Source organism: Falco peregrinus, chromosome 10 (genome assembly GCF_023634155.1).
Source record: "Falco peregrinus isolate bFalPer1 chromosome 10, bFalPer1.pri, whole genome shotgun sequence".
NCBI lineage: Eukaryota > Metazoa > Chordata > Aves > Falconiformes > Falconidae > Falco > Falco peregrinus.
Genome location: NC_073730.1, coordinates 34,586,026 through 34,610,979, shown reverse-complemented (window position 1 = coordinate 34,610,979; position 24,954 = coordinate 34,586,026). Strand labels below are relative to the sequence as shown.

Genomic DNA, 24,954 nt, shown 5'->3' with positions numbered 1-24,954 from the left:
GACTTTTAAAGTGGAGCTGTACTGCAGTATTCCTTTTTTCAGACGCTATACACCAAGGGTCTGGTTTTCTATAAGTGTATCTCGCCCAGGTCTGTTAAAACTGGATTTGCAGGTGTTACTGAATTAAGATTCTTTGGCTTTGGAGAGGAAAAAAAACATGCAGTTGAAATTAAAAAGACAATAATTTGATTTCAGTCTTTGTGAACCCCATCATGCTGCAAATTGAAGGCCAGGTTCATCGGTGCCTACCAGGGAGGTGAAAATTACAGTTCCTGTGCTGAGGAAGCCCAGCTGGCACTGGGAAACACTGGTGGGGTCTGTTCCTGCTGGGGCGGTGGCATTGGCTGTCTTGGGGTCTTCCTGCAGCACAGCAGGGAGGCCAGGTCCTCGCTTCCGAGCCAGGACTCCCAAGCAGTTTTTCTGGCATGTGGCTTTGAAGGAAAGGCTGTCTAGTGCAGCCTGGGCTCAGCCTGCAGCAGTTGGCCTGCCTCCGGTGTGCCACAGTCTAAGAAAAGGAGGCTCACCTGCCAAATTTCTAGACAGCAAATACAAGGAATCTAACATATTTTGAGTTACCTTTATGTACTGAGCCATGTCTGCTTGCAACAGCATCCCTTTGTAGAGCTGTTTTCAATTAGATCTTGAAAATATTGAAAAAGGAAAATGGAAGCGAACAGACCAATATGATAGGTACTGTATTAACCTTGGAAGTGGAGCCCCCGGATCGGTGTTGCCGATCGATGTTCGCCCAGTCCCTCCCTAAGGTGTCTCCAGTGATGGCAGCTCCATGGGCAACGTACTCTACTCCAGTCGCAGCCCCTAACGGGATGTTTTTCACAGTCCTGATGTGAACCTGCTATGCACAACTACAAGCCCGTTCCTCACCTGTCCTCTGAGGAGCGGAGCACAGGTCAGTCTTGTCGTCCCATCTCTTGGGAGGCAGCAGACTTGCGCTCCCCGTGTTTGCCGCCTTATGTTTGCCAGCCCAGACTTATCTCTTCGTTATTCTCGGACCGTGTTTTCTACAGGATTGGCTGAATGTTTCTTTTCTATAGATCAGTGTCTGCTAGGGAAGGGCTTTCTCGAGTAAGGTATTTAAAACTTGAGCTAACATGCCAGCTGAGCTGTTGGATAGCCAAGGATGTGGAAGGATTACTTTTGATGTCTGTTCATATATCTGGCTGCGTGACTTCTCTCCCTGTGACAGCAGGACACTTCAGAGGGGTTTTACCCCTGGCAGCCCTGGTCACTCCGCCAAACAGCTGCCTTCTCGCTGTATTCATCCAGATGATGAATCCTAAGTGTTGAACTCATTCCTGCTGGGTTTCATGCAGTTTTCAGGCCACTTACTCAATTCATCAGGGTTATTTCAGACTTCTTATCTCCGGAAATGGTATTTCTGACCCCCCCAGCAGTGGCAGGGCCAGGAGTGACCCCGGTGAGCACAGCCTGCCAGGCAGCAGCGTGCCGGTGACGGGAGCTTTCAGCCCAGCCCAGCCGCTTGTGCCTGGCCGCTGTGGGCAGATGCTGCGGTTACTGTGGCACCCACTGCCGTGCCCTGCTACGGGCAGAGCTGATGACCTGATCCAATCCGTTCTTAACAAACGTGTTGGCGATGGCTCATCTTTTTGTTACCTTTAGCTTCCTTCACATCTCTGATCACTTGAACAGTGGTTTGGTGGAGATTGGAGACAAATGCACTGGCTTGTAATTCCCTGGTGCACTCCTTTTCTGAAAGACATTCGTGAAGGCTGTTAGGCACTTGCCCCCACTTCAGAAATAATATTGTAGTTCTGCATTTGCTTCATCCAGCTCTTGAATATATTTTTTAAGTTTATTAGGCCAATTGGGTTTCTATTAGTTTATTCAACTAGTCACCACATTACGCTTTCCTTGTGTCTTAGATTGAAATCTGAAGCAATTAATTGTGGTCACTGAATTCATCAAATTCTGTGTTTGGAATGATTCTGGCTCCTTTACCCTTTCCTTTTTGTGCATGTGTTTCATGTTCTTCAGTAAATCATCTAAGTGGGTTTTTGTTTGGGGTTTTGGTGGAATTTTTTCCCCCTCTTCTTTCATCAAGTTTTCCTCTGCCTCCGGACTCTGTCTGCATGCTTGGAGCATCACCTGGGTCATGCTGGTCCTGCTCAAGCCCAGAGCAGTGGGACTCTGGACTCCGCCTGCCCTCCCAGGCTCCAGCATCCAAGTCCTGCTACTGGTTTTCAGCCAGAGCGGTGTCAGTCCTGTGGGTGTGGGTTTCCAAGGAGCAGTGAACCTGTTACAAAAGGTGTCTGCTATACAGCCCTTGTGCCCCCCTCCTGCTGTGATGGTTTGATAAGATATTTTGTGCTGTGGGTTTGTTTGGTTTTTTTTTTGTAGGAGGAATGTGTGAGTTTCTTGTATGAATTTTAAGTAAAGTGTTTGTTTTTTGCTTGGACAGGTTAGGGTTTTTGCAGAACAGCTTATCTCATTAGCATTTCTTAGAAGTCTGCCTTACTGTTGCTATGGCGCTTTGCATAATGTTATGCATAATACTCTGATTTTACTTTGAAATCAGACATACTGTACAAGCCACTCTAACCTAATTATATCTGTAACCTTACACCTACCGGGGAAAAGCATTATAGGATTTCAGTGTTTGTTGGGGCTCCCAATACCTGGACACATCATTGTGACTTTATTTCCCCAGAAAGTGTCCGGCTATGAACTGTTGCTGACCCACAAAAAACATTTCCTTGGCAAGGTTTTTTATTTTGGATTCAGTGAAGAAAATATCTCTCAATCAAGATGAATGCATTACTAAACAAAAACGCAAGGCTATGTATTTTCCAAAGGTCTCGGTCCTCCTCTGCTTTGGTACCAAGTATAAAATTGCTCAGAGCAATTGACAGTTTTAATTTCCACTTTCTTCTAATATGAGAGAGGGGTGGAGGGGGGATTCTGTTTAAGCATAAATAAATAGCTCTTATTATTTCAATTTTTAATAGCTACAGATGTGCAGATTTATATTAATATCCCTGACTAAATTTAGGACTTGGGAGTTATGGTCAGCATTGGCTTTAGGAGACCAGGACTCTTTTTGTTGGAGAAACCAGTGAGTCTGCATAGATGTGTTTTGATCCACAAGTGCAATTTTTAAAAAAAAAATAAATTATTTTTTTAAACCAACATGAAGAGTGTATTGGACAGTTGTGTGTGTTTGTGTGAGTCTTTGTTATTGAAGCATTGTTTGTTTGTTAGCTAGCCCTAGAAGGAACACCCTTGTCTGTTGTACCCAGGGTTTACAGTGATGACTGCAGTGCCAAGGGTGCTGTATCTCACACCCTTAGAGGACCTGAAACTTAATCATGAATGTTTCCTCTCAGTGAGCATGCTTCCATCCAGTTACAAAGTTTTTTCTTTTAAACCAGCTAAAACCAGTTCTCTGAAAGAACAAAACTGTGAGGTGGTTACTGCTTTTCTTTACATTGTCATCTATATCAAGTAAATTCAGAAATGTCAACTCTTCAAACAGAATTGCACCCACATGAGATGAAGTCATATGTTCATATTTGACCGTGGCACAGAAAGGCCTTCTCTTGGTGTTGCAGTGGTTGATATTATCCATCTGGCTGAGTTTCACACATTTAAAATGGCATCATGTAGGTCAGTCTCTCTTTAATCAAGAAGTATTTCCCAATATTGTAATGAGGGAGAGCAACGTGCAGGTACTGAGCGGCCGCAGCTCCCACCGCCGGCTTTGAGCGGTACACGTTGCAGAGCCTTGGAAGGCTGCACTGCGTAATACCCTTCTGAAGGATCACAGTTACGCTCTGCAAAGCTAAAAGCACTCCAGAGTGTGGTTTCACTGGCTTCTGTGAAACATGTTTTCCTAAATTCTCAGGTTACCACTCAAAAATGTGATTTTTGGCTTCTTAGTCACACTGGGGACTCCTGGAAATCTGACTACCGGCTCATATGTGACTCTGTTAATGGATCAGTGGAGTTTATTGCAGTGTGAGCTTTCCAGAACGTGCCCCTGCTCTGTGCAAGCCTTCTCGGTGTGGGCCGTGGGGGTGAGGGTAGAGCTGGTGCACAGCACCGACCTGCATGGTGGGGCAGTCTGCAAGCATGAGGGACGAGCCTGGCCAGACATAAGCTGGGTCCAAACCATGACTTCAGCCTGCCCCATTCTCAGCAATTATTCTGGTTTCTTTGGGAAGGAGGCTGTGAGGAGTGGCCCCCTCTCATTTTGTCCCACGTGCCACAGCCGTGGGTAATCAATGGTGTCCTCCCTTCACATTCTTTGTCTGAAAACCGTCGCAAAAGATCAAAGTTAGTGCTGTGCTAGCCCTCTGAACTGTGACAACAGTGCTGCTCCATGATGTGCCAGTGGGGGACAGTGCAGTGACTTCTTGAAGGATGTGCGGGCAGGTCAGCAGTGATGCAGGTTTGGAGGTTCATGTATTAGTCCATCAAGACCATCTCTTGTCTCTTTTCCTTTACCTTTATTGTTAAATATTAAACTTAATTCTGAGGGGGGGGGGGGGGGGGAAACAAATCAGATTCTTTGTGTTGTACGGATATTCTAGTTCAGTAGTTACAACTTTTACATCTGAGCTACTATTTCATTAAAAAGACATAGGAAGGCCTTCAGAGGAACGATGGAGAAGGACGTTTTTCCTGCAGCACATAATACGCAGCCGAGAGCAGAGAAATAACAGTGTAATTAGTTTCTATATCGGTGGGTCAAATATATGAGAATACAAAGCCACCCACTCTAGCTACAGGAGATTAGGTCCTAGCACAGCGGAGATGAAAACTTTGATCATGGTTTAAGTCAATAATAGCAGAGCTTGTCTTTGTGTCCAGCCATCCGGACAAGGAGCTGCTAGCAAATTATTTCAGGTGAAACTAGTGCAAATAAGAACAGGATTTTGTCGGTTTGTGGAGGTGGATTTTGCATAAGATAAAGATCTTTGAAGAAGTCTCTGTAAAATGGAGCTTTTGATCATGCACAATGTAATCCATTAGGATTTTCTTATTTTGGGGGCTTTCTTCATTCTGTTTGGTCAACATTAGGACTAAATCCTTATTTACTTGATTTGCAAGCTAATCTCATCACTGAGATCATTTGTATGAGTTATATGATGTCCTATCTCATAGTAACACTTGCTGAAAAACAACTTATACCAGTTCAATAAAAACTGGTCGTGTATTTAAAACCACCTCAATTGGTGTGGTGGGGAAGGGATGTAGGTGACTTGAAGAAAATATATTTCTCCTCACTGGTGGGGAAAGAAGCGTCTTATGAAAATAATGTTTGTCATTTTATGTCCTTCAGGTATTTTTATTAACATTTCAGAAGTCAGATTAAAATAATACAGTTCAAGTTTCTGACTCAAGCACAGTTTGGCTCCTAAATTAACATTGATTTCTTTCTGCGGTGTAATAGTTTACTATTAGGTGCTGCAAACTGCTGCGCAGTTACTGTGTATTTGAGAAAAACATTGCTCATATTGAAACATGTCAAAACTGATTATAATGTTCCTTCATGTAGATGGCATTCTGCTGCCACAGCACATAATCAAGGGCTTCGGCAACATGAAACGAGGTCTTGTATTTGAAGAAGTTGGAGTATTAGTGCTCAAGCTATTTCTTCAACTAATAAGGAGGACATTTTTCATCTTAAAGAAAATCTCTACTTCGCTTTGCCAAGTGATTTTTTTTATTTTTTTTTTTGGGGGGGGGAGTAGTGGGCTGCACCCTGTGTGTGCCAGTGGTGTGGTGCAGATGCGTAAGGACAGCAGCCTGTCAAGTGGGTTGTCTCTTCTCTCCATAAAGGTCTCAGGCTGACCAGTGGGATATGAGGCTGCGGGACAAGGATGCAGTGGGGGAGGAGATGATGCTCCAGCCTAACACCAGCATTGCTGCTGCAATGGCCCAGCTTTTGGCTGCAAAGGCAAATTGAGAGTTTAGGACACCAAAAAACACCTCAGGTTCTTTCTTTACTGTGTGACGAGTGTCTCCAACACCAATCTGTGAACCACTTTGAGGAGGTGGGGAGCTCTTAACGCATGTGTGCACAAATCCTTTCTCAAGCGCTGTTCCCTTGGGAAGCGGTGTGTCTGACCTAGCTATTAAAAGATTGTTTCTATTATTCAGATCTCGATGTTATTGTTTCAGAAGCCTATGGGTGCTGATTATTTGTCACTTCTGCAGTAGTTAATTCTGAGGGCTGCCGTGATTACCCATTTGAAAGTAATCTCTGTTCCTCATCCCCAGAAAAAAAAAAGTCCTTGAAATAAAAATAACTGTACTAAATTTGCACATATTTACACACTGCCAGTAGTTACAGGTCTGCATATTGTGTAATTATGGTATACAAGTAAAAATAGTTCATTATGTTTATGCATGTCTGGGAGACTGTGTTGTTACAAATAATGGAGCACCCATGACTTGCTCTCCTAATATTGGTGAAAAATATTGTCAGCAATATATTGTTGATAGTTGTTGCAAAGAGACAGTGTAAAGGCTTCCAGTCACTGCTGCTGAAAGTGTGGGCACCAGCTCATGAGTTAATGGACACAAAAAAATAATGTGGGTTTTCTTCTGTAGCTTTTGTGTACTTTTCCACTTGTGCTGTCATTGGAAAGTCAAAATAAGGTCACAGTAAGATTCTGGACACCTCTGTGCATTCATCTCTGGTGAAGCTGCTTTTCTTGCAGCTCTTCTCGCTGGGGCTGGGTTCCCAGGGTGCAGCACTGGCTCCCTGCAGGGTCCATGGGGGGCTCCATGTAGTCTGCAGAGGTGGGATGTTAACCCCCTCAAACCTGATGGGATGCAAAGCAGGGGAATGGTGGTAGTGGCTGAGGAAAAGCACTGCTGGGGAGCCAGCCCTGCTGGAGGGAACGCTTTCTCCCAACTCTGAACCACTGCTAGCTCTTCAGCCTCCAGGTGATCCCACTTTAAATACCAGCTAAAATATGGTTCAGGAAAATTGAAGTCTTAATAGGAGATGACTCACCTCTAAAGAGCTTATGCATTTCAAGAAGCAATTTGAAGTATACGGCAGGCTGTGTAAGACTCCAAACTAGAGCCAAAATTAATGGAGAGCTCTTCAGCTTCCAGGAGCGTTCACTTGCCCAGATTGCTCTTCAGCAAAAACAATTACTTAAAATAGTTCTCGTAATAGTCAACACATTGTAAAGCAATATTTCTCTTTGTAATTGTAGTATTCCTTCTTGCTGTTGGTCTATGACTTAGCCTTCCCTGTCTCTTGCAGGCATGGTGCCTTTGAGGTGGTAGTCTAAAGGGGTTTGGAGTGCAGCTGGTGACACCAGCTGGGGTCATGAAAAGCCAAGTCTGAACAGTGTGCCAGTCTTGCAAAGCTCTCCATCCCTTGATTTCTTTTTTTTTTTTTTCCCCCAGCAGCAGTCATTGCTGCTTTGAAATTGTTCTGCAAAAGAAATCTCTTTAGCATAACTTGCGAGTGCACGGGTACGGCTGTGACGCTGCGCAGCGATGGTCCCCATCGGCTCCTACCCTGACTACGCTCAGCATTTCAGTACAACATCCAGTCCCTGATAAGACCGTAATGATATTGTTACAACTTGTTTGTCCCCTAGTGAGATTGCTAAATTAGGTTTTAATAACTTCTGCAGTTTGGCTGGTATTAGCGAGTGTGTGTAGGCACTAGATCTGAGCTAGGGGAGCTTTGAGAAGCAATATTTCTGCTTTTATAGTTTAAAACAAAGCAGCGCTGTTGACACAGAAGAAAGGAAAAATTGCCAGCATCATTCTTCAGGCATTATAATTCATAAAGCTGGCTGTCTACGTATTTTCTGCCTCTTCTCAAATAAAACCAAACTATTTTGAGGCTGCTGTGACCTTGTTTGGACCTTAGAGTTGTAAAGCAAGCACAAGCATTGGCAATGAAAGCCCTGATGTTTCGCGGGTGCAGCAGCACTCGGTGCCACTTCCCGACCACCAGCAGCGCGATGGACCCCGTTGTTTGAGTTGCTTTGATACCTGTCACACATTGCACGCAAAGATCGTGATAGTGCATTTAGAAGTGAATTTTTTTGAATTTGTGAACTGAATCCTTTCAGTACAGAAATTGCTAGCTCCGGCATATCTTGAACAAAAATCTGTTTAATATCAAATGTGTCAAAATTCAGGTGCTCACCACTTCTGCACCTGGTATTGGTAATGGCAAAAGAGAATCTCAAGAAAAAGAGAAGATCAGGAATTATCTTCCAATGCGCCAATTAAACATTTAAGTGGGGAAATCCCAGTATTCCAGACGTCTCATGTAAAGCCAGGTCTGCATCCGAGTGTTGGCTTGCCATCTATTGCCTCTTCTTGAGAAATGCGTGACGTTCTTTGGAAATGAGCAATTGTAACAAGAATATTAAATGATTGCCAGGGAGAAACTGCAAAGCCCTGGATGTTTCTGGTGTTTGCACATGGCTTTCATTTTTTGGCTTTGGTCTTCCTCAGCACAGCATCATGTTCATTGGCTTTTAGCTGTTGCAATACCACAACTGAGGAGGATGAAATTACTTTAGATGGACAATCTTACAAATAAATCTGAGAGGGGAGAAAGAGACCCCTGAGATGCATTTCCTTCAATACAATACCTCCTCCACCCAGCCAGCTCCTGTCCTGTGGAGCTGCTGATTGAAACCATTGACACAGAGCATGCAAGACAGAAGTAAAACGTAACTTACAGTAAACAGATTCTCTTTTGAATTAATATGGATATATCTACTCCAGCAGAGCCACTCTTTGGGCTAGCAGGAGGTCTGGAAAGCCCCTGTCAGAGTTGTACTGAGTTTTATTTCTGTAATTTTATTTCTAAACTCTGTTTTCAATTACACAAACTTTCCCTGAGAGTGTTTGCATGCAGTTGGTATTTCTGTGGCTTATTGCTTTTTGCTAGAAAATCCACTTTGGACTTGACTCTGCATGCATGTGTACTTGTCACCTATCGGTATAGATTGTCCTGTTTCTATCAGCTTACATCTGCCACAGATTACGGGGGAGGGGGGAAAAACCAAAAACCCTTTATGTAAACTTCACTTCTTTTTAATATAGAGCAATGGCTTCTAGACCTTTTATGGCTCTTTCTCATTCTTCATGAGATACATATGTATATCAGCTATAACACACTGTCAGTGAACAGTGGTTTTCAATCAAAAAGACTGTCAGTAAAGCTGATTCACTAACAAGAAAGCTGTCAAGCTGTGACAGCTGCTGTCTTTGCAACCCCAAACAATCTGTTCGGTGCTAACTCTGACTTATGCTTCCATTTATTATACAGTAGTAATGAGTTCTGTCCTTAGAAATATCGTTTTGGTGAGTTCACCTAGCTACTTTGTTATGTATGTAGAATATATCAAACTGGATCCAAGGTGTATGTGGTAAGTTTTCTGCAAAGAAGTTCTGCTTCTGTGTTTTGAATTATTTTTTTTTCTTAATTCCAAATCCACTTTCAGTACTTTAACGCATTTTTGTAGTTAAATGTGAACCTGGAGATGTCATCACTATTGTAAGCTGAGAAGAGTATAACTTCTTTTTTTTCCCCTTGTGTTGAAAAATGGCATATAACCTCAAACACAATGCTAGTGCCTACAGAAATGAGTAAAGGAATTTGCCGTTATAGGAACCGTTCTGATGCTTAATAATCCCAGGATCTTGGGGACCACAAAAATGCAGCCCTTAGGAGGAAAAGAGGAGTCGGGCTGATGCTGCTGTCCAGATGCAGAAGCCTGTATTCAGATTGTCAACCTGTTCTTTTAAAATAGAGAAGGAGCACCTTGACAGTCTCCTTAAGCCAGGGGTCCTCAAAATATGGTCCATGGGGTCCTCAGTCCGGCCCCTGGTATTTACAGACACACACCCCCTCGCTGGGGGTTGGGGGGTTGGGGGACACCAAGCAGCCGCAGATGACCTCCTGCCACTTCATCTGCATGCCGGCCCAGTGGTTAAAAAAGTTTGAGGACCCCTGCCTTAAGCATTCTCTTCCAGCAATAGCTTACCAGACCTAAATCCCCTTGCTTCAGTTTTGGTTGATTATTGCTTGCCTGGCCCATAAAGGAGATGGGGAAGAGCAGATTCCTTTTTTCATTCTGTCTTTGCATATTTAGTGGTGCAATGTATCCCTCAGAAATAGTCTTTTCCAGCTTTGCTAATCCCAATTCCTTTTGCTTTTCTGAACTTCTGGTACTTCAGCTGAGACCACGCTACTGCCCCATAAAGCAGGTGCTTTATCACCACAGCAGATAGAGAACAGTCTTCTGCAAGCCAATTGTTGTCTCAAGTCATCAGATGAGGATAATAAACTTCATCAAAAACCCACATAAAGCAAACTATGATGAAACTGTTATTTCTGAGACTCCAGAGAGGTCCTGGGAACAGAGGCTCTGGGTGCCTGTTGTTCAGAGGGAACTGGCAGTCCCCTGGCATGTCTCCAGTCCCCAGAAAAGTGCTGGAGCTGTAACAAGATGTGTTCGTACCTGGGAGACAACCTGAGGAGAGTAACAGCTACCGTGGATTCATCAACAGCAAATCACGTTGTCTCGCTAATTCCCATTATCACGGAGAAGGCAGGAGATGTCAAGTGTTGACATTCGTAAGCTTTTGACATGTGGCGCTTACAGGTGCGAGTGTGAGAAACATGGATGAGAAAAGATGTCCAGGGGGAGGGTGCAAAACTATTGAGAGAGCTGTCATCAAGGGGCTTCCCGCCAAGCAAGGGGGGCATGGGTCCCCAGGGCTTGTTCTGGGTCCAGCCGTCAGGGTTTGGTGGGTGTCAGTGCTGTGTTTTCAGGGAGGGCCAAGCCGTGGCAGGGGTACGGGACAGCACTGCCACAAGCGGTTCGGTGGCCTGGGCACCCCACAGGCGCGGTGCTGAGCGTCGGGTAACTCTTTCCTTTAACACCAGTAACGCGTACGCGGCATTGGTTCTCTTGCCCTTGATGTCTCGTGCCTGCCTTATCCGCTGCTGGCTCACTGGATGTGCTCTGGTGAGACTCGAGCAGGTCTCTCGCTCCAACTCTGACCTACTCTGAGGTGTCTTGCATTTTTGTTCCAAACTTTCTTTCCTTGGAAAACTACCAGCTTGGTTTAATTCATTTTCTCCTCAGCTTTACTGCCAAAAGATCTACTTGGTAATTCCTGGAATTTGTTGAAGTCCATTGCTTTTATCTTCCTTAGAGGGAGAGAAATAACAAAGTAAATGCACTCATGTTTGTTCACGCCCAGGCTCCTGTCCAGCTCTTCCTTCTGGATTGGCATCAGATGTATGAAAGCACCACCCTTCCTCCTTCTCATTCCTTAGTATCGCTCTGGGATGCCGATACTCATTTTCCCCCTTTAACCTCCATGCACACGTTTGAATAAATTGCTGAGATAAAGGACCCACAACAGAGTGTGAGGGCATATTAATTGTGCAGAAGCTTTTCCAGCAGGAACCACCGAGGGAGGGAGGTTTGCTGATGCGAGTGCTTGGCGCGGCAGCTGAGGACCCAGCCCCGTTAGAGTGCCCGGCTCCCCGGTGCAGGCAGGCACAACGGTGCAGCATCCCTCTCGCTCCGTACAGCTGCCTGACAGGAGGGTGCAGGCAGGTGGGGTCAGTCTCTCCTCCCAGACAACAAATGATAGGACAAGAAGCAATGGCCTCAAGTTGCACCGGGGGGGAGGTTTAGATTGGGTATTAGGAAAAATTTCTTCATGGGCAGCCCAGGGAGGTGGTGGAGCCACCACCCCTGGAGGTGTTTAAAAGACACGTGCAGGGACATGGGTTAGCAGTGGCCTTGGCAGTGCTGGGTTAACGGTTGGACTCAATGATCTTAAAGGTCTTTTTCAAGCTCAGTGTATCGATGGTTCTATCCTTTTTCCCCCCACGCCCTGCCATGTTGGTGTTCCTGTCCCATTTCCCAACGTCCCTTTCCCAAGCTACCTCCGGTCCTCCGGCATGACCCAGAGATGTACATTTGCTCCTGTACATAGAGCACTGCAGTACTTAACAGCAAGCTTGCAGGGAGTGAAATATCTTTACCTTTCCCCCTACTTCAGCCTCACAGCTGTTACTTGAGGAGCTGCTGCCCGGCCTTTCAGTGCAAAGCTCCCCGCCGCTGGGCTTTTCTCTCTCCCTGCGCTGGGGCTGTGTAGTCCCTCTCACCATGCGGAGAAATGTAACTTAAAGAGTGAATGCAAAAGGGAAATGAAAATTACACCAGTGTGCATGCCACATGGGAAAAGCTAACCCCAGCTGTTCCTGAAACGCCTTCTCCTGGGGGAGATGCTCCCTTAAATTTCAGAGGGATGCCCTTCACCTTCAGTCAACCACAAGTGCTGCCTGGGGGACTTCATCAGGGGTGTCGTGCTCTGTTATACGTTGCTGAGGCTCTGCAACACTCTGCTCAGGCTCTGCCACCTCTCTAGCAGGAGACCTGCACCCCACTAAATCCACACGTCCCCCTCATCAGCCACTGCCCGTCAGTGCACAGTGCCCCGGTGTCACCTACATCCTGGCAAAGATGCTTTCCCCCTCTGCAGCAGGCGCAGTGCCAGGGCTCAGAAGCTGTGCCTCAGTCCCCCTGTGTGCACCCTGAAAGTCTGAAACCTTTTCCAAATAGATCACCTTCATGTATTTCAAAAAAGAAGATCAGCTATTCTTCTGGGTCCTGTCAATACCATATTTTATGCCATGAGACACAAAAGTTTGTTCTTTTGACTCAGGTAATTACAGATGCTTGGCTGCTCTTTGCTGATGAGGAAGTGTTGATGACAACTTTTCCTACAAATTACAGCAGTAAGAGGAACAACATATAAAAAGAGGGATTATTTGACAAGAGCTGTCTTTGTTACACTTGTGTTCTTTCAAGTTGTGGGGCTTTTTACTTTTGTTTTGAAACCTGTGAAGCTCTCTATTCTTGCAGATCTTTCTGGGCCTTGCTCAAAGCCCACTGAAGTCAACATAAAGACTTTGACTTCAGTTAAATTTGAATCAAGCTGCACTGGCCAATGAAAGATTAAAACTAACTCCGCCGTATCAAACGCCACCAAACACTGAACACTTACATCCCCATTTATGTTTTGTGCATCTGTTCTTTCTAAATTACCAACAAGTCTTGTATGCAAATGCAGGGTTTGTGTCATGTATGTTCGTCAGGGTTTCAACTACTCCCACGGAAAGGGCATGTGGGATGCCACTGGGCTAATGCAGATGTGAGGTGCTCCTGACCCTGCGCTCCAGCTGCTCTGATGGACGTTATGAGGTCCCCTGACCATGGGGAACATACAGAGCTGACTGGTTTGTTCATATTCTGAATTCCTATATGGTGGCAGGACTTGTATCAAACGGCACGTAGCCATTCACAAAAAGATGGAGAGTCATGCTGGCTGGGCTGGGTGGCAGGGTGGCATCACCCTGCTAACAGTGTAGGGGCTGTTTCCACCCAGCTCTGCATCCAAAGGGGTTTTGATGTGACACTGTCAATGCTCAGGCACAAATATTTGTGTAGGAACTGTGTGGAACCCAGGTGGCCTGGCCTGGGGATGGGGAGCAGGTGCTGGCACTCCTGGAGCTGCCCCGCCTCAGGGGCTGTCACCAGCCACACGAGCAGCTCTGGAAAAAGGGTTTGTCTTCCCACGCTGGAGCAACTCCTTTAACAGGGGATAAAAATACATTTACGGAGCTACCTTAAAGGAGATATGATTAGAAAGCTTCTTTGCTAGAGAATAAAAGGATTAAATAGATGAAGAGTAAGATAAAGCCTGATGGATGGAAAAACAAAGCAGTTGTTCCACCTGTGCGCTAACTTGAATTTTCTTATGTAGCTCCCTCGAGGTCTTTGTTTGCTTTGCTGGTTCTGGAAGGTTTTGTTCAGTTTCTTCCTCTTCTTTCTTGTCACTCAAATACTTGTAAGGCACATTGTTAAGAATTCCTGTCTGCTGGCCGATTACTTATTAAGTATTATTTTGTGTGGCTGACTTATATTTTTTCTTCTCCCACATAACAATTACTTGTGGATTTTAACCTTTCCTCTTGACACTGGGAGGTTTTATATTCAAAACCATGAATTGCACGGCAGCCAGTGGTTTTGACGGTCTGTTATAATGCAATCCATTAGGCAGAGCTGAGGGAGATGCACGTCTCAGAAGACTCAGATGCACCCTGCAACATGCCAAATTACACGCAGGGAATGCTTGAGAATCTGCTTGTTTGCTGACAGCCAGCGCAAGGCATTTACACAATTGGTTAATTAATCAACACTTCAAGTGTACTGTTTTTTAAAGTCAAACCCTGAATGGGAAAGGGAAAAGCAGAAAAGAGATTCTGGGTTGCACCTACAAATGCAGGAGCTGAATTCTTACTGATACCTTGTACGTTGGCATGTAAATTTATGTATATGTACACATCAAGATCCCACTGAATTCATGACTTTTCAAAAAGTCATCAAGAAAAGATGGAAAAAACAGCTTACTAGTTTCTTAGCCCAGTGATTGTTAAAGGCATGTCTCTCAAATGTTGCCACACACCAGAAGTTTCTGATATGAAGAGGCATTTATTAAATCACTCCATTAATTTGGGAATAGGTAGGACTGATGCTCTGAATAAATCAGAAAAATTAAATAATCTAGACTATTAGGAGACCATCCTAATTCTAGAAAGTGTGGGTAACACTGTTTCACTTGCAAAGATTTCTTACTTTATTGGTAAATCACTATGTGTGTGCATATATATAAGTGAATATATTTGTATATTGCTCCTATCTGCTTTTCTGGAGCAGAAAACAGATCTCAGGAAACCTCTTCTCTTACCTGAAAGTCTTTGTCTTGACACGCTGGAGAGCAATTTCACTAACAAAAGACTGTGTTAGGACGCTAGATTAAAATCTGATGAAAACTGGAAAAATAAAAGACTTTTTTGACATTTACAATTAATGCCACAAAAATGTTAGTTTAATCAGACAATACGGTTAATAACAAAGGTGAAATTGGAAGTTGCCAGCCCTGAATGCTAGTGTAAAAGTTAATAAATTCAGCTCATAATCATTATGCACATGCTAGTTATAATAATTTACTGTCCATACCAAATCTTTATAAGCATTGTAATTAAATATAAAATGCACATTAGAATTATAATGAGTAATTAGGGCAACATAACTAATGTGCATGAAAGTCCCGAAGCTCATTAAAATGTTAAAAGATGAAACCTGTTCTAGCCGGAGTTTTTTTGCACGCTTTCTGGGCCTGTCTGAATGCCAGTGTATTGCACTCATTGTTTTAACTGTTCCTTTAGACATTTAAAAGCAAAATGAAAATATTTGGGTAGGAAACCAGATTCAGCAGTACTTTGCGTCGTTTCTGGATGGAACACAAGTTGTAAAATTTGGTTTCCCAGCACAAACGTCTGACTCATGCGAACATGTTGCTGATATCAGATGAGCAGAAACTGAGCAGAAAGTAATTATAGAGCTCTTTTAGTGCAGGAGGGGGAGATGAAGATGATAGTTTTCACGTCTTTCTCATTAACACGCTGGGAGAGAGTTGGAGTGCAGTGAGTACTCAGCACCATCACACGAGACGTTAATGGGGGTATTTATTGGAACTTGAATTGTTTCACTAAAATTAAAGGTGATGTGTGCACACTGGAGTGTGCGTATGCACTTGAGGTGGTGCTCATCTATCCTGAAATCCCTGACTTGTCCCCCTGAGGCTCACACACCAAGCCGAGAGAGTTGTCTGATGAACTCGTGCCACATTTGGTGTCAGGATGGGAATAACTCAGCTGTCACATCAGCCTTCTTGCTGGCGCTATTGTGCTCCTGTCCTGCGTGGTGCCTTTTTCCTCTTACACCTAATTAAGGAGGAAAGCAGGTGCCTGTACTTTTCCCATGCTCTTTCAGCAATAGCTGATGTACCCTGGACGTGTGGCAGAGCTTGGTGGTGCAGAGGCACATCGGGGGTTCCTGGGTGAGCCCTGCACAGCTCCCACAGCGCGACACCAAACCTGCGGTGCCATCGTGCATCCCTTCCTGGCATATGGCAGGTCCAGTTCTCCTCCCTCGCATGCTTCCCATGTCACCTTCCTCTGCTGGGGATACATAAATATATATTTTGGGTCAAGAACAGCTTTACCTCCTGAGCAGTTTTGTGTAGGGACAAAAGCGAAAGGGCATTGGTAAAACTCCAATTAAGCAGAGTCTCTCAGCACCCACTCACAAAAGCCTTTCCCAGTAAAGCAGTTTACACATATTTCAGAAAATAATACCGAGTAAGTTCCAGTAATTTATTTTCAAGTCAGAAATGAAGCATTCATTTTAAGTGCTCCTCTCCATAGGGATGAACTGTGGGAGAGGACTAGGGAGAGTAAACCTACAAATATGAGTCACCAAAGCCCGATACTGCTGACAGATATATATATAATAATTTTTTTCTTTCTTTTCTTTATATAACTATTTTTTTAGGAGAGATAAAAATGACAAATACATTTAAAATTATTACACAAGGTTTTCTTGTTAGCATCACTGTTTTACTTTACCGCAGCATCTTCTGTCAGCCCTCTACCTTTCCTCGTACAGCCTCCCCTGGGGAGCTCCCTGTGTCCGGCACCCCCGGCCTCCCTCACGCAAGGGCTCCGCTGCCTCCTGATGCTCTCGATCTCTGAGACAAGGTGTTATCTCCTTGCGTTCTTGTGTGTTTGTTGTAACTGTTATTTGTAACGAAGTGCTCTGCATGCACTCAGGAGCACATCTGTGTGTTTGCGATGCAGCTGGGGTCCCTTCCCGTGTCCCTGGGGAAGAGGTAAGCCTGGTGAACCCCTGGCTGTGGAGCTGGAGGGAAGGCTTGCTGCAGCCTTGCCTGCCCTGGGCCTCCCTTCGGCCTCAGGTTCTGTTGCGTTGCGTCTTTAACCGAAATTTCTCTTACTTTGCCAACTGTAATTACTTTTATTTAAAACTTATTAAAGCTGCTTTTGCTTTTTACCTTTTTAAACTTTCATTAGGTCATTAAGCCTGCGTCCATCTGTATTTATCCCTTGCCTTCCACTGCGCGCTCAGGGCTTTTGCTAGCGTCTGTTTGATCCATCAGCTGAGCAGAGCAGGATTGCATCAGTGATGATACCGAACGATTTTCTCTAATAGTTTAAGTCATCATTATTGAGCTCCTGGATGAATACATTTTCCTAGGTGGCCAATACTTGCTATTGATTTCCTAAGCAGCTGTACAAACCCGAGAGCAGCCGCCTGTGCCTGGGGCGGTGGGTGGTGGGTGACAGGGGGCATTACCTGCTGCAGCACAGGCAGCGATGCTGGTGGCTCTGGGAGGAGCATTCCTCATGGTCCCACAGGAGGCATCTCATTGCCATTGGGATTGAGCAGGGTTTAAATCATCCCCCTCAGTAATTCAAGAGGGTCAGATCAGTCCCTCAGTGGGGAGGGGAGCATGCTGTGAGCCCCCTTCTGCTGTCCATAACACCCTGTAAAAGGGTGTTGGCAGAGGGTTGACAAGTCTGTGGTGATACAAGAGAAAATAAAGCAAGCTGTAAAGAGCTGCAGGAGGATCTAATGCAGCAGAGATGATCAGGCAAGGGTGATCTGTGCCACTGAGCCCTGTTGTGAAGGGTGGGAACGGGTGGGGGAACCGTCACCACGTCTGTTTCAGGTATTTTTCTAAGTTCTTGAGGTGCTACTTGGGTGGAAAAATCCTGTTGTTTATTATAAGGTCTCCCAAACACCTGCCCATCAGCCCTGGCTGGAGGTAGGATATTGTTATCCTCCATCCCTCTCTTCACCTAGATGGTTTGACTGATCCTGTGCATCCCCGATGCACTGGGAAGCTCTGGGGTTGGAGAAGATCGTTCACCAAAAAAAACAATATATATTGGATAACAGTGAGGGCAGAATTGAACTAAACCTTCTGAGCACTTGTTAACGTAATATATTGAGCTTTCCTCTTGCTAAATTATAGGTATTTAGATCAATACAGCATTCCTTCTGACTGCTATAACCTCAAAATCTTTTACATAGGAGAAAACACAGGCAGCTCCAGCAGCATGACTGACAGAAATAAGATCAAAACATGAATTTCTTGTAAAAAAAAAAGTCTTTGCTGACTACATGGAAAAATACTTAAAAATATATGAAATAGTGGAGGCCCAAGAATCTCTTCCCATGTCTCTTTCCAAAAGAAACCTCAGCCACAAGAACAGCAGGTGTTGAGGTGTGTGATCTCATCCGGAGGTACTTGGTCTTCCACACTGCTGGAAGCGGAGGGGTCAGGGTGGATTTGGGGCTCAGCACGTTACTAATCAGCGTGCCAGAAATCTGCCTGCATTGCATCGTTTGTCTCTATACTGTGAACAAGAAAATAAACTGACAATGAAAAATCTAAGAGAATGGTGACTGAGCTGTCTTCAGCTTGTGTTTTTATACCAGTATTAACTGGGGATTTCCTAGAGCAAAGAATATTGATTTTGATGTTTATTCTGAACAAACAGAAGCTGAAATCTTTCTGAAAGGGAGAGCCAAGAAAACTTCCTTTTCAGAATTTTCCAGTATTTTCCCAAACAAAACTCTTCCTCACCAGACAGCGAAGCTGGGGATGGTGATTTGTAGCTGGGATCCAGCCAGCATCCCCTTACCAGCTGCACTGGAGTGTGGTGCCTGGGGCCCCTGCCTGAAAACGCATTGGCAAGCTGTACATTTTTATGCATCATTTAATTTAAAAATTTATTACCAGCAATGTTCTGAAGTTATTTAAAAAAACAAACAAACAAACAAACAAAAAAACCCCAAAAAAACAAACCACAAACCAACCAAAAAAACCCCAAATGACCAAACGCAACCAAACCAAAATGATAATCTGCCAGAAACCACAACACAGCAAGTGAAAGGTGAGAAGGCCACGCTGAAGAGGCATGAAGGTGGTACTTTTTAGGAAATAACTTTCTATGTGACTCAGGCCTTTGCTGGTCTTTTATTTACTCTTTCTGCTTAGCTCAAGAGAATTAAATATTGTCAGGGGAGCGTGCACACAGTGTGGTATGCTAACAAAAAACTAAATTTGAAATTAATAATCCTATCTACTCTGAATTTGAAAAAAACCAAGTATTTTCACTCCCTTTGCATAATGCAGAAAAATATTTGCCTCTTAGTACAAAGCTTTCCAAGGAGCTACTGTGCAGTAATATGGAGAAGAGGCTACATGAAGTACTGTTTGCTGCTATTTAAGGGCTTGCAGACCCCACGGAACCCGTGGGGTGCTCCCAGCTCCTTTCTTGCACAGGGCAAAACCCACCGTCATGATAAATCTTCCTGGTGTCTGTCAGCACCTGAAACACAAAACCCACAGTCACAGAAAAATCTTCTCAGCATCTTTCAGTGGTGGTGGAAATACATGAGATGTCAATAGCTTAAACTCAGCTTCCAGGGGATGAAAGCTTGCCCAGTGTATGGATCCAGTGCGTTATTCCAGTACCTCTCCTAGAATTTCTTCCGGGTGTTCCCCAAAATAGATTGTATCTACTTATGCCTGCCATGTTCAGTTTATTCCAGGGGCAGCAAATCTCCATCCCTCCCTAGGGCAGGTTTCCTGGCACTTCTAGGAGACGGGCCCATGCAGCAGGCACCACTGGAGATTGTCTCAAAACATGGGAGAGCTGTGACAAAAATAAAAGGTTATCTGTGAAGGAGAAGTGTGGGGTAGCATCCACCTACGGGTGCACAGATGTAAGGTGGGAACTGGGTTGATGCCACAGAAACCCTGGGGGGCAGTGGGGGGAAGAAACCCCTGTGAAGTCAGCAATGGCAGGATGTCATCGTGGGTAGGAGAGCACCACGTGCAAACCAAGCTGAGCAACCTCCCTGCTCCACTTGGCAGCATCTCCCCAGTGGTGCTGCATCCCGTGCCGGGCACGCGCTCAGGCAAAGCGTGGGTGAACTGGGAGGGCTTCCAGGCACTGCAGAAATCACACATGTTTCTTGGGGAATGTGATGGCTGAAATGAGGGAGAATGAGTGGAGGTTTTTAGGCGGAGTTAATTTAGGTAAATGAAGGCTGAGAGAATGAGTGAACAAGTCTTTGAATGGGTAAAAGTTTTCTTCAAAGAGAAATTTAGACTTGCTCTTCATATCACCAGGGACAAAATAATTAAAACTTCAGCAAGGTGCATACCTGCAACTGTGCAGATAAGCAAGTGCCAGCGTGTTGCCACCCAGGCAGGCTCTGGGTGTCCCTGGAGCTTTGAAGCCTCAGGATGGAGGGGTCTCTTGGGGTCACCTGGGTGGGCTGACCCTGCTTTGGCTAGGCGGGTGGACCAGGTCCCCCCAGTAAACCAGAACCACAATGTCAGACAGGTACGGGGGTGACAGGGAAACAAGGTGGTATTTCTTTGAGTGCCAGGGGTCTGGGGTCAGTGTTCTGCACCTGGGAGACCCAGGGCCTGCCTGCTGAGGGTGGTGTTCCCCAGGAGCTCAGCAGCACATCTGGGCCAGCCTCAAACGTGCCAGCCAAGTGTGAATTAATGTTGGAGAAACGTCCCAGGAGTTCTCTTGCAGTGCTTGTGTCTTTCATACGACTTGAGGGAAGTGGTGGGAGCGCTGGCAGGCCGTCCCTGGTCCTAGGGTGGGTGGAAACCCTGTGTGAGAGGCAGACCTCCTCCCAGTCATCATCCAGCTTTTGGCAGCCTCCATTGACCATGTGCCCATGCAGCAGACTTCCATTTTCTTCCATCATTCTGATGATGCTTTTGTATAGTTCATCTCACACAATTTCGGCTTTTGTGTGGTTCACTGTGGACATTTTTAGTTGTTATTCTTTCGAATGCTTCAGAAGCACAAGCTGAACTATGAGCTTCGTGGGGCTCTGAGTAGGTACTGGTACTACCTGGTGCTGTAGGAGCAAAGGGGAAATGTGACCAATTCATAGTTCTTTGTGTGATCAGTCTCTCTCCCCTCAAAGTCATTTTTTAAAAGTCTTGGTTGCACAAATTGCTTCATTTCTCAGGAAGGAGTAAGCTTTATATGTCCCTGTTATTTTTATGGAGTAACAAAAAAAAAAATATCTGATTTTATACCTATGCAGATCATGGAGAAGCAGTCATGCAAATTGGTTGTACATTAATTATCCACTTGAAATTTTAATGTTACCAGTTGAAAGGTAATGAATCTATTGATTGGTCTGATGTAATCATTGGGGAGAGACAGTTGAAGGCAGAGTGTGTGTTTGCCAGCTATGGGAAATTGCTGCCTGCCTGCCTGGCTCGGGGTAGGATGTGAGCAATGGGCAGGAGAGAACCAGTTCTGTGGGTAACCCCCCGGAAATACCCTCACACGGTTTTGTCAAACACAGAGACTTGCACATAAGTGCTGAGAGCACGTGTTTGCTTTCCCTGGGCTGTGGCAGCTGGAATCCCGTGCAATGTCCTACACATCTAGAACAGCATCGTCGATGGTGTTGGTGAAGGGCGGGTGTGCCATGAGATGTGCAATGGAGCTGGCCCGGCCGCGTGGGGAGCTGGGTGTCACCCTATCATTCATATATATGATGCCTCTTTAGCGTGTCTGGTTCCCGTAAAAGATTATGGTCTCTCCACGTGGCACGCTGAGCGATGGGTGAGATGGGGAAAGAAGCAGATGAGAAGCAGTCAGCGTTTCACATGAACGTAAACACCTTAAAGCAACATCTGGAAAACTGCTTGGGAAAAAATAAACAGATTTTTATTTATAAGTTCTGTGGTTTTGTTTTTATAGCATTTTTATGATGCACATAAATTATTGTTTAAAAACAGAAAATGTAAAAGAAATTCCAGGGAGAAGACAATTGTTGTTCAGCCTTTCCTTTGATAATCACTTTCCTGAGGAATTTGTTGTCTTTTATTTTCAGCTTAGGGACACCTTTCACTGGCAACTGGAAAGACTGACAATGTTTTTTTTTTATCTTTATTTGTATCTGTAGTTCTAAGCTTAAAATATTCATTGCTATTTACAGTGTTTACTATTTAAAAAGAAAATATATTTACTGAAACAACTCTATATCCAGTGTAATACTGGAAAAGTCACATGTTATATGGTGTTTACGGTGGGCTCATAAGCATGAAGGTAAGTTTGTTCTTTTAATATGCAAAACAAGATCTCAAAGCTTGTCTGAGCCTGGGGGTTTCTGAGGTATTTGCAGGAGGGAAGTGGTGCTGGCCCTGCCTTCGCTTTGGACCCCGCGTGCTGGGTGCTGCCGTACCCCCCACCCCCAGCTGTGGGACCCCGCAGCCTCTCGGCTGGCACTAGTGGCGGGACCTCGTGTGGTTGTTTTCCAATTCTCAGGTTTTAAATACGTCTTGTACGACACTAACACAAACAGTTATACTTTATGTTGAGTAACTGAGTTTGAAAACCAGCTTTTTTTCAGTATGGGATTGATCTCTTCATGTCTCAGTTGTGTTTCTTACCCCAGATACACAGAATATATATCAGAATCTGCTGTGTGGGATAATTTTTACACTGCTGGAAGAAAACATGATTGAATGTGAATCAAGCTGGAAACCACGCGCCAGGCTGAGAGTGACGTAGAGCGTGCTGAAGAGAAGCGGCGTTAAATAATCTGCATATCTAGATGCAAATATCCATTTTACAATTCTTTTTTTTCAGTTGCCCCCACAATTCAGGAACTTAAATCCAGCGGTGTGATGCTTGGAGGGAACGGACTGATACGGTGCGAAGGTGCAGGAGTTCCTGCCCCGGTCTTTGAGTGGTACAAAGGAGAGAGGAAGTAAGTAGCTGGCGCTCACCGACCCCTCGTGCTGCTGGGGATGCTGCCCACCCACAGGGGCCAGGGTGGAAGAGAGGAGGCTGCCAGGCTGGGTTTGTCCCCCGTGATGACAAGTCCAGCAGGCTGTCCTGAAATTAATGCTGGGCTTTAAACAGCGGCCGCTTGGAGGTGTTGGCTGCCAACAGCCGCGCTGCACAGCTTCTGGGGGAGTTCGGCTGTTTCCTTGTGGTCGTAGTTTCTGTGGTCAAAATCAAGGTGTAAGCAGGCTGCCCGGCGTGATAGCGGTGACTGTAATAATGAGCCTAATGTTTAAACATGCTTTGGTAATTACAGCCTTTTAAGTACCACTAAAAGGTTTTATTTTTCTGATTAAATGTATAGGTTTCCTGCTGAGGGTTTTTGGGGTGGAAAGGTTGCTTCATGAACAACACTTCCGACCCAACTTTAACGCGGGCGAATTTTCATGCAGTTGTGCTATTAGCGGTCCAGGCCAGGGGTTTACAGACTGCAGGCGTGGGCAGAAGCGCTGCAGCACGGCATCCCTGGGGGTCAGGGGAACGAGGCTGTGCTCCACCCCTGCAAACTGACCACGTGCCTTGCTGTGTTGACAGTCAGCTGCACTTCAGGTCATTAGCACTAGGTAATGATTACAGGCATCTCGGTAGGGTCATCTTTATTTTAAAACCCAGCTCATTAAACAGGTAGATATTTTTATTTTTGAAAAGGGAAGTTTGTTTTACAGCTCTTAGCTCGCCTAAGAGCATTATTTCTGTTAGGTTTCTGCATTGGTGCAAAAGCAAGTGGACACTGTTCCTTGCAAACAGCTGTCTGTACACACCTTCTAGCTTCTGGAATGTCCTGGCTTCCAGGTGCTGGGTTTCTCAGCTCGAGCATCCCGTTAAGCATGGGAGTTGACATGATGATATTGGTGACCATTTTTCATAGAAAGCCATCTGTCAGCTCATCTCTCACTGGCCAGCTGCTCCCCTTCAGGATCATTAACTGCTCATCTTCCTTCATGACTTTTCAGAGCAGTCGTAACTATTGCTCTTTGACCATAGCCTAAAGCGTTCTCTAAAACAATGTAATTGATCTTTACTATATATAACAGTAAACGTTCTGCTTCTGTTAGCAAAATTCACCTGCATCCTCTTTCCAAAGATGCAGGTCACATTGTACCCATGTTGGGTGGAGTCGCAGCAGAAGGGTATTTTATGTAGCTATTGCAGCGCATGTTTTAGCGCTCTGGATTCAATTAGCTGTTTCCAGTGTGATAATCACCTTTCTATTTATAACATCGACCAAATCCTTTCCTCCTGAGCACGTTCAGTGCCACGGCAGCAGCAGGGAAGACTAAGCAGAGCATTTCAGGACGCCAAAGTTGTGCCTTCTGTTTTCTGTTTCAGTTGTTGTATCACCTGAGGCTGGCTATAATCAGCACGAAACGTACCAGCCTGTTGTGTCTTACTGGTCAAATCTGATGTTAAATCTAATGGTCCATCCTTTATCCTTAAACTGTTGTTGGCAGATACACTAGACATACATGACTACAAAGGTACTGGGGTTCTCTGAACCTCCACCACTTGCAGGAAAGAGGAAAATACGTCCAAATGGGTTTTTTTCCTCCACTATATCCCATTTACCTCGGGATGATGGAAAGCCATCACAGAATGAGCCTTGGACAGCTCGATCATTGTTTTAATGCAAAGTTGAGAAGCTCTCACAGGTAGTTCAGAGTAGCGTCTGCATTATCCTGCAGATAATTTGCAGATATAGTACAGAACTGAATTTATACACTGGGAGCGCACACCCTGCTATATTTTCTGCTAACAGAATAGAGAGAATCCCATTTACTTAGGCTTGGATTGGGACTTTTATTTTTTTGTAGAGCAGTATGAATTGTTGACTAAATGAACAGTGGGAATTAGATCTGAGAGCTTAAGTATATGATCAGTGTCTGAAACAAGCCTTTTGGGCCTGTAAACTGTATTGTTTTTACTTAGATTAATGTAAATCCAAACCCACAGTTTCCAGACTCCAGGGATCATCTCATCATAAAATAGCCATTAAAACTAAACATAAAAGCAGTCACAGACTGCATCTAGTTAAAGCTACTGGTCTTCAAGGCAAAGAGCTTGCAGGACTGATTCTACCTCGTCACCGAGTCGCAGGCGCTGCTGTGGGGCAGGCTGGCGTGGGT

The 24,954-nt window shown here is 44.9% G+C and overlaps 1 protein-coding gene across 1 annotated transcript in view; it reads left to right on the top strand.

Annotated features, from left to right (window-relative positions):
- Nucleotides 1-24,954, top strand: part of NEGR1 (neuronal growth regulator 1) — a 295,277-nt gene that overhangs the window by 207,608 nt on the left and 62,715 nt on the right. Inside the window, 1 exon segment of the mRNA XM_055815591.1 lies at nucleotides 22,634-22,754. Coding sequence (XP_055671566.1) covers nucleotides 22,634-22,754 — 121 coding nt within the window.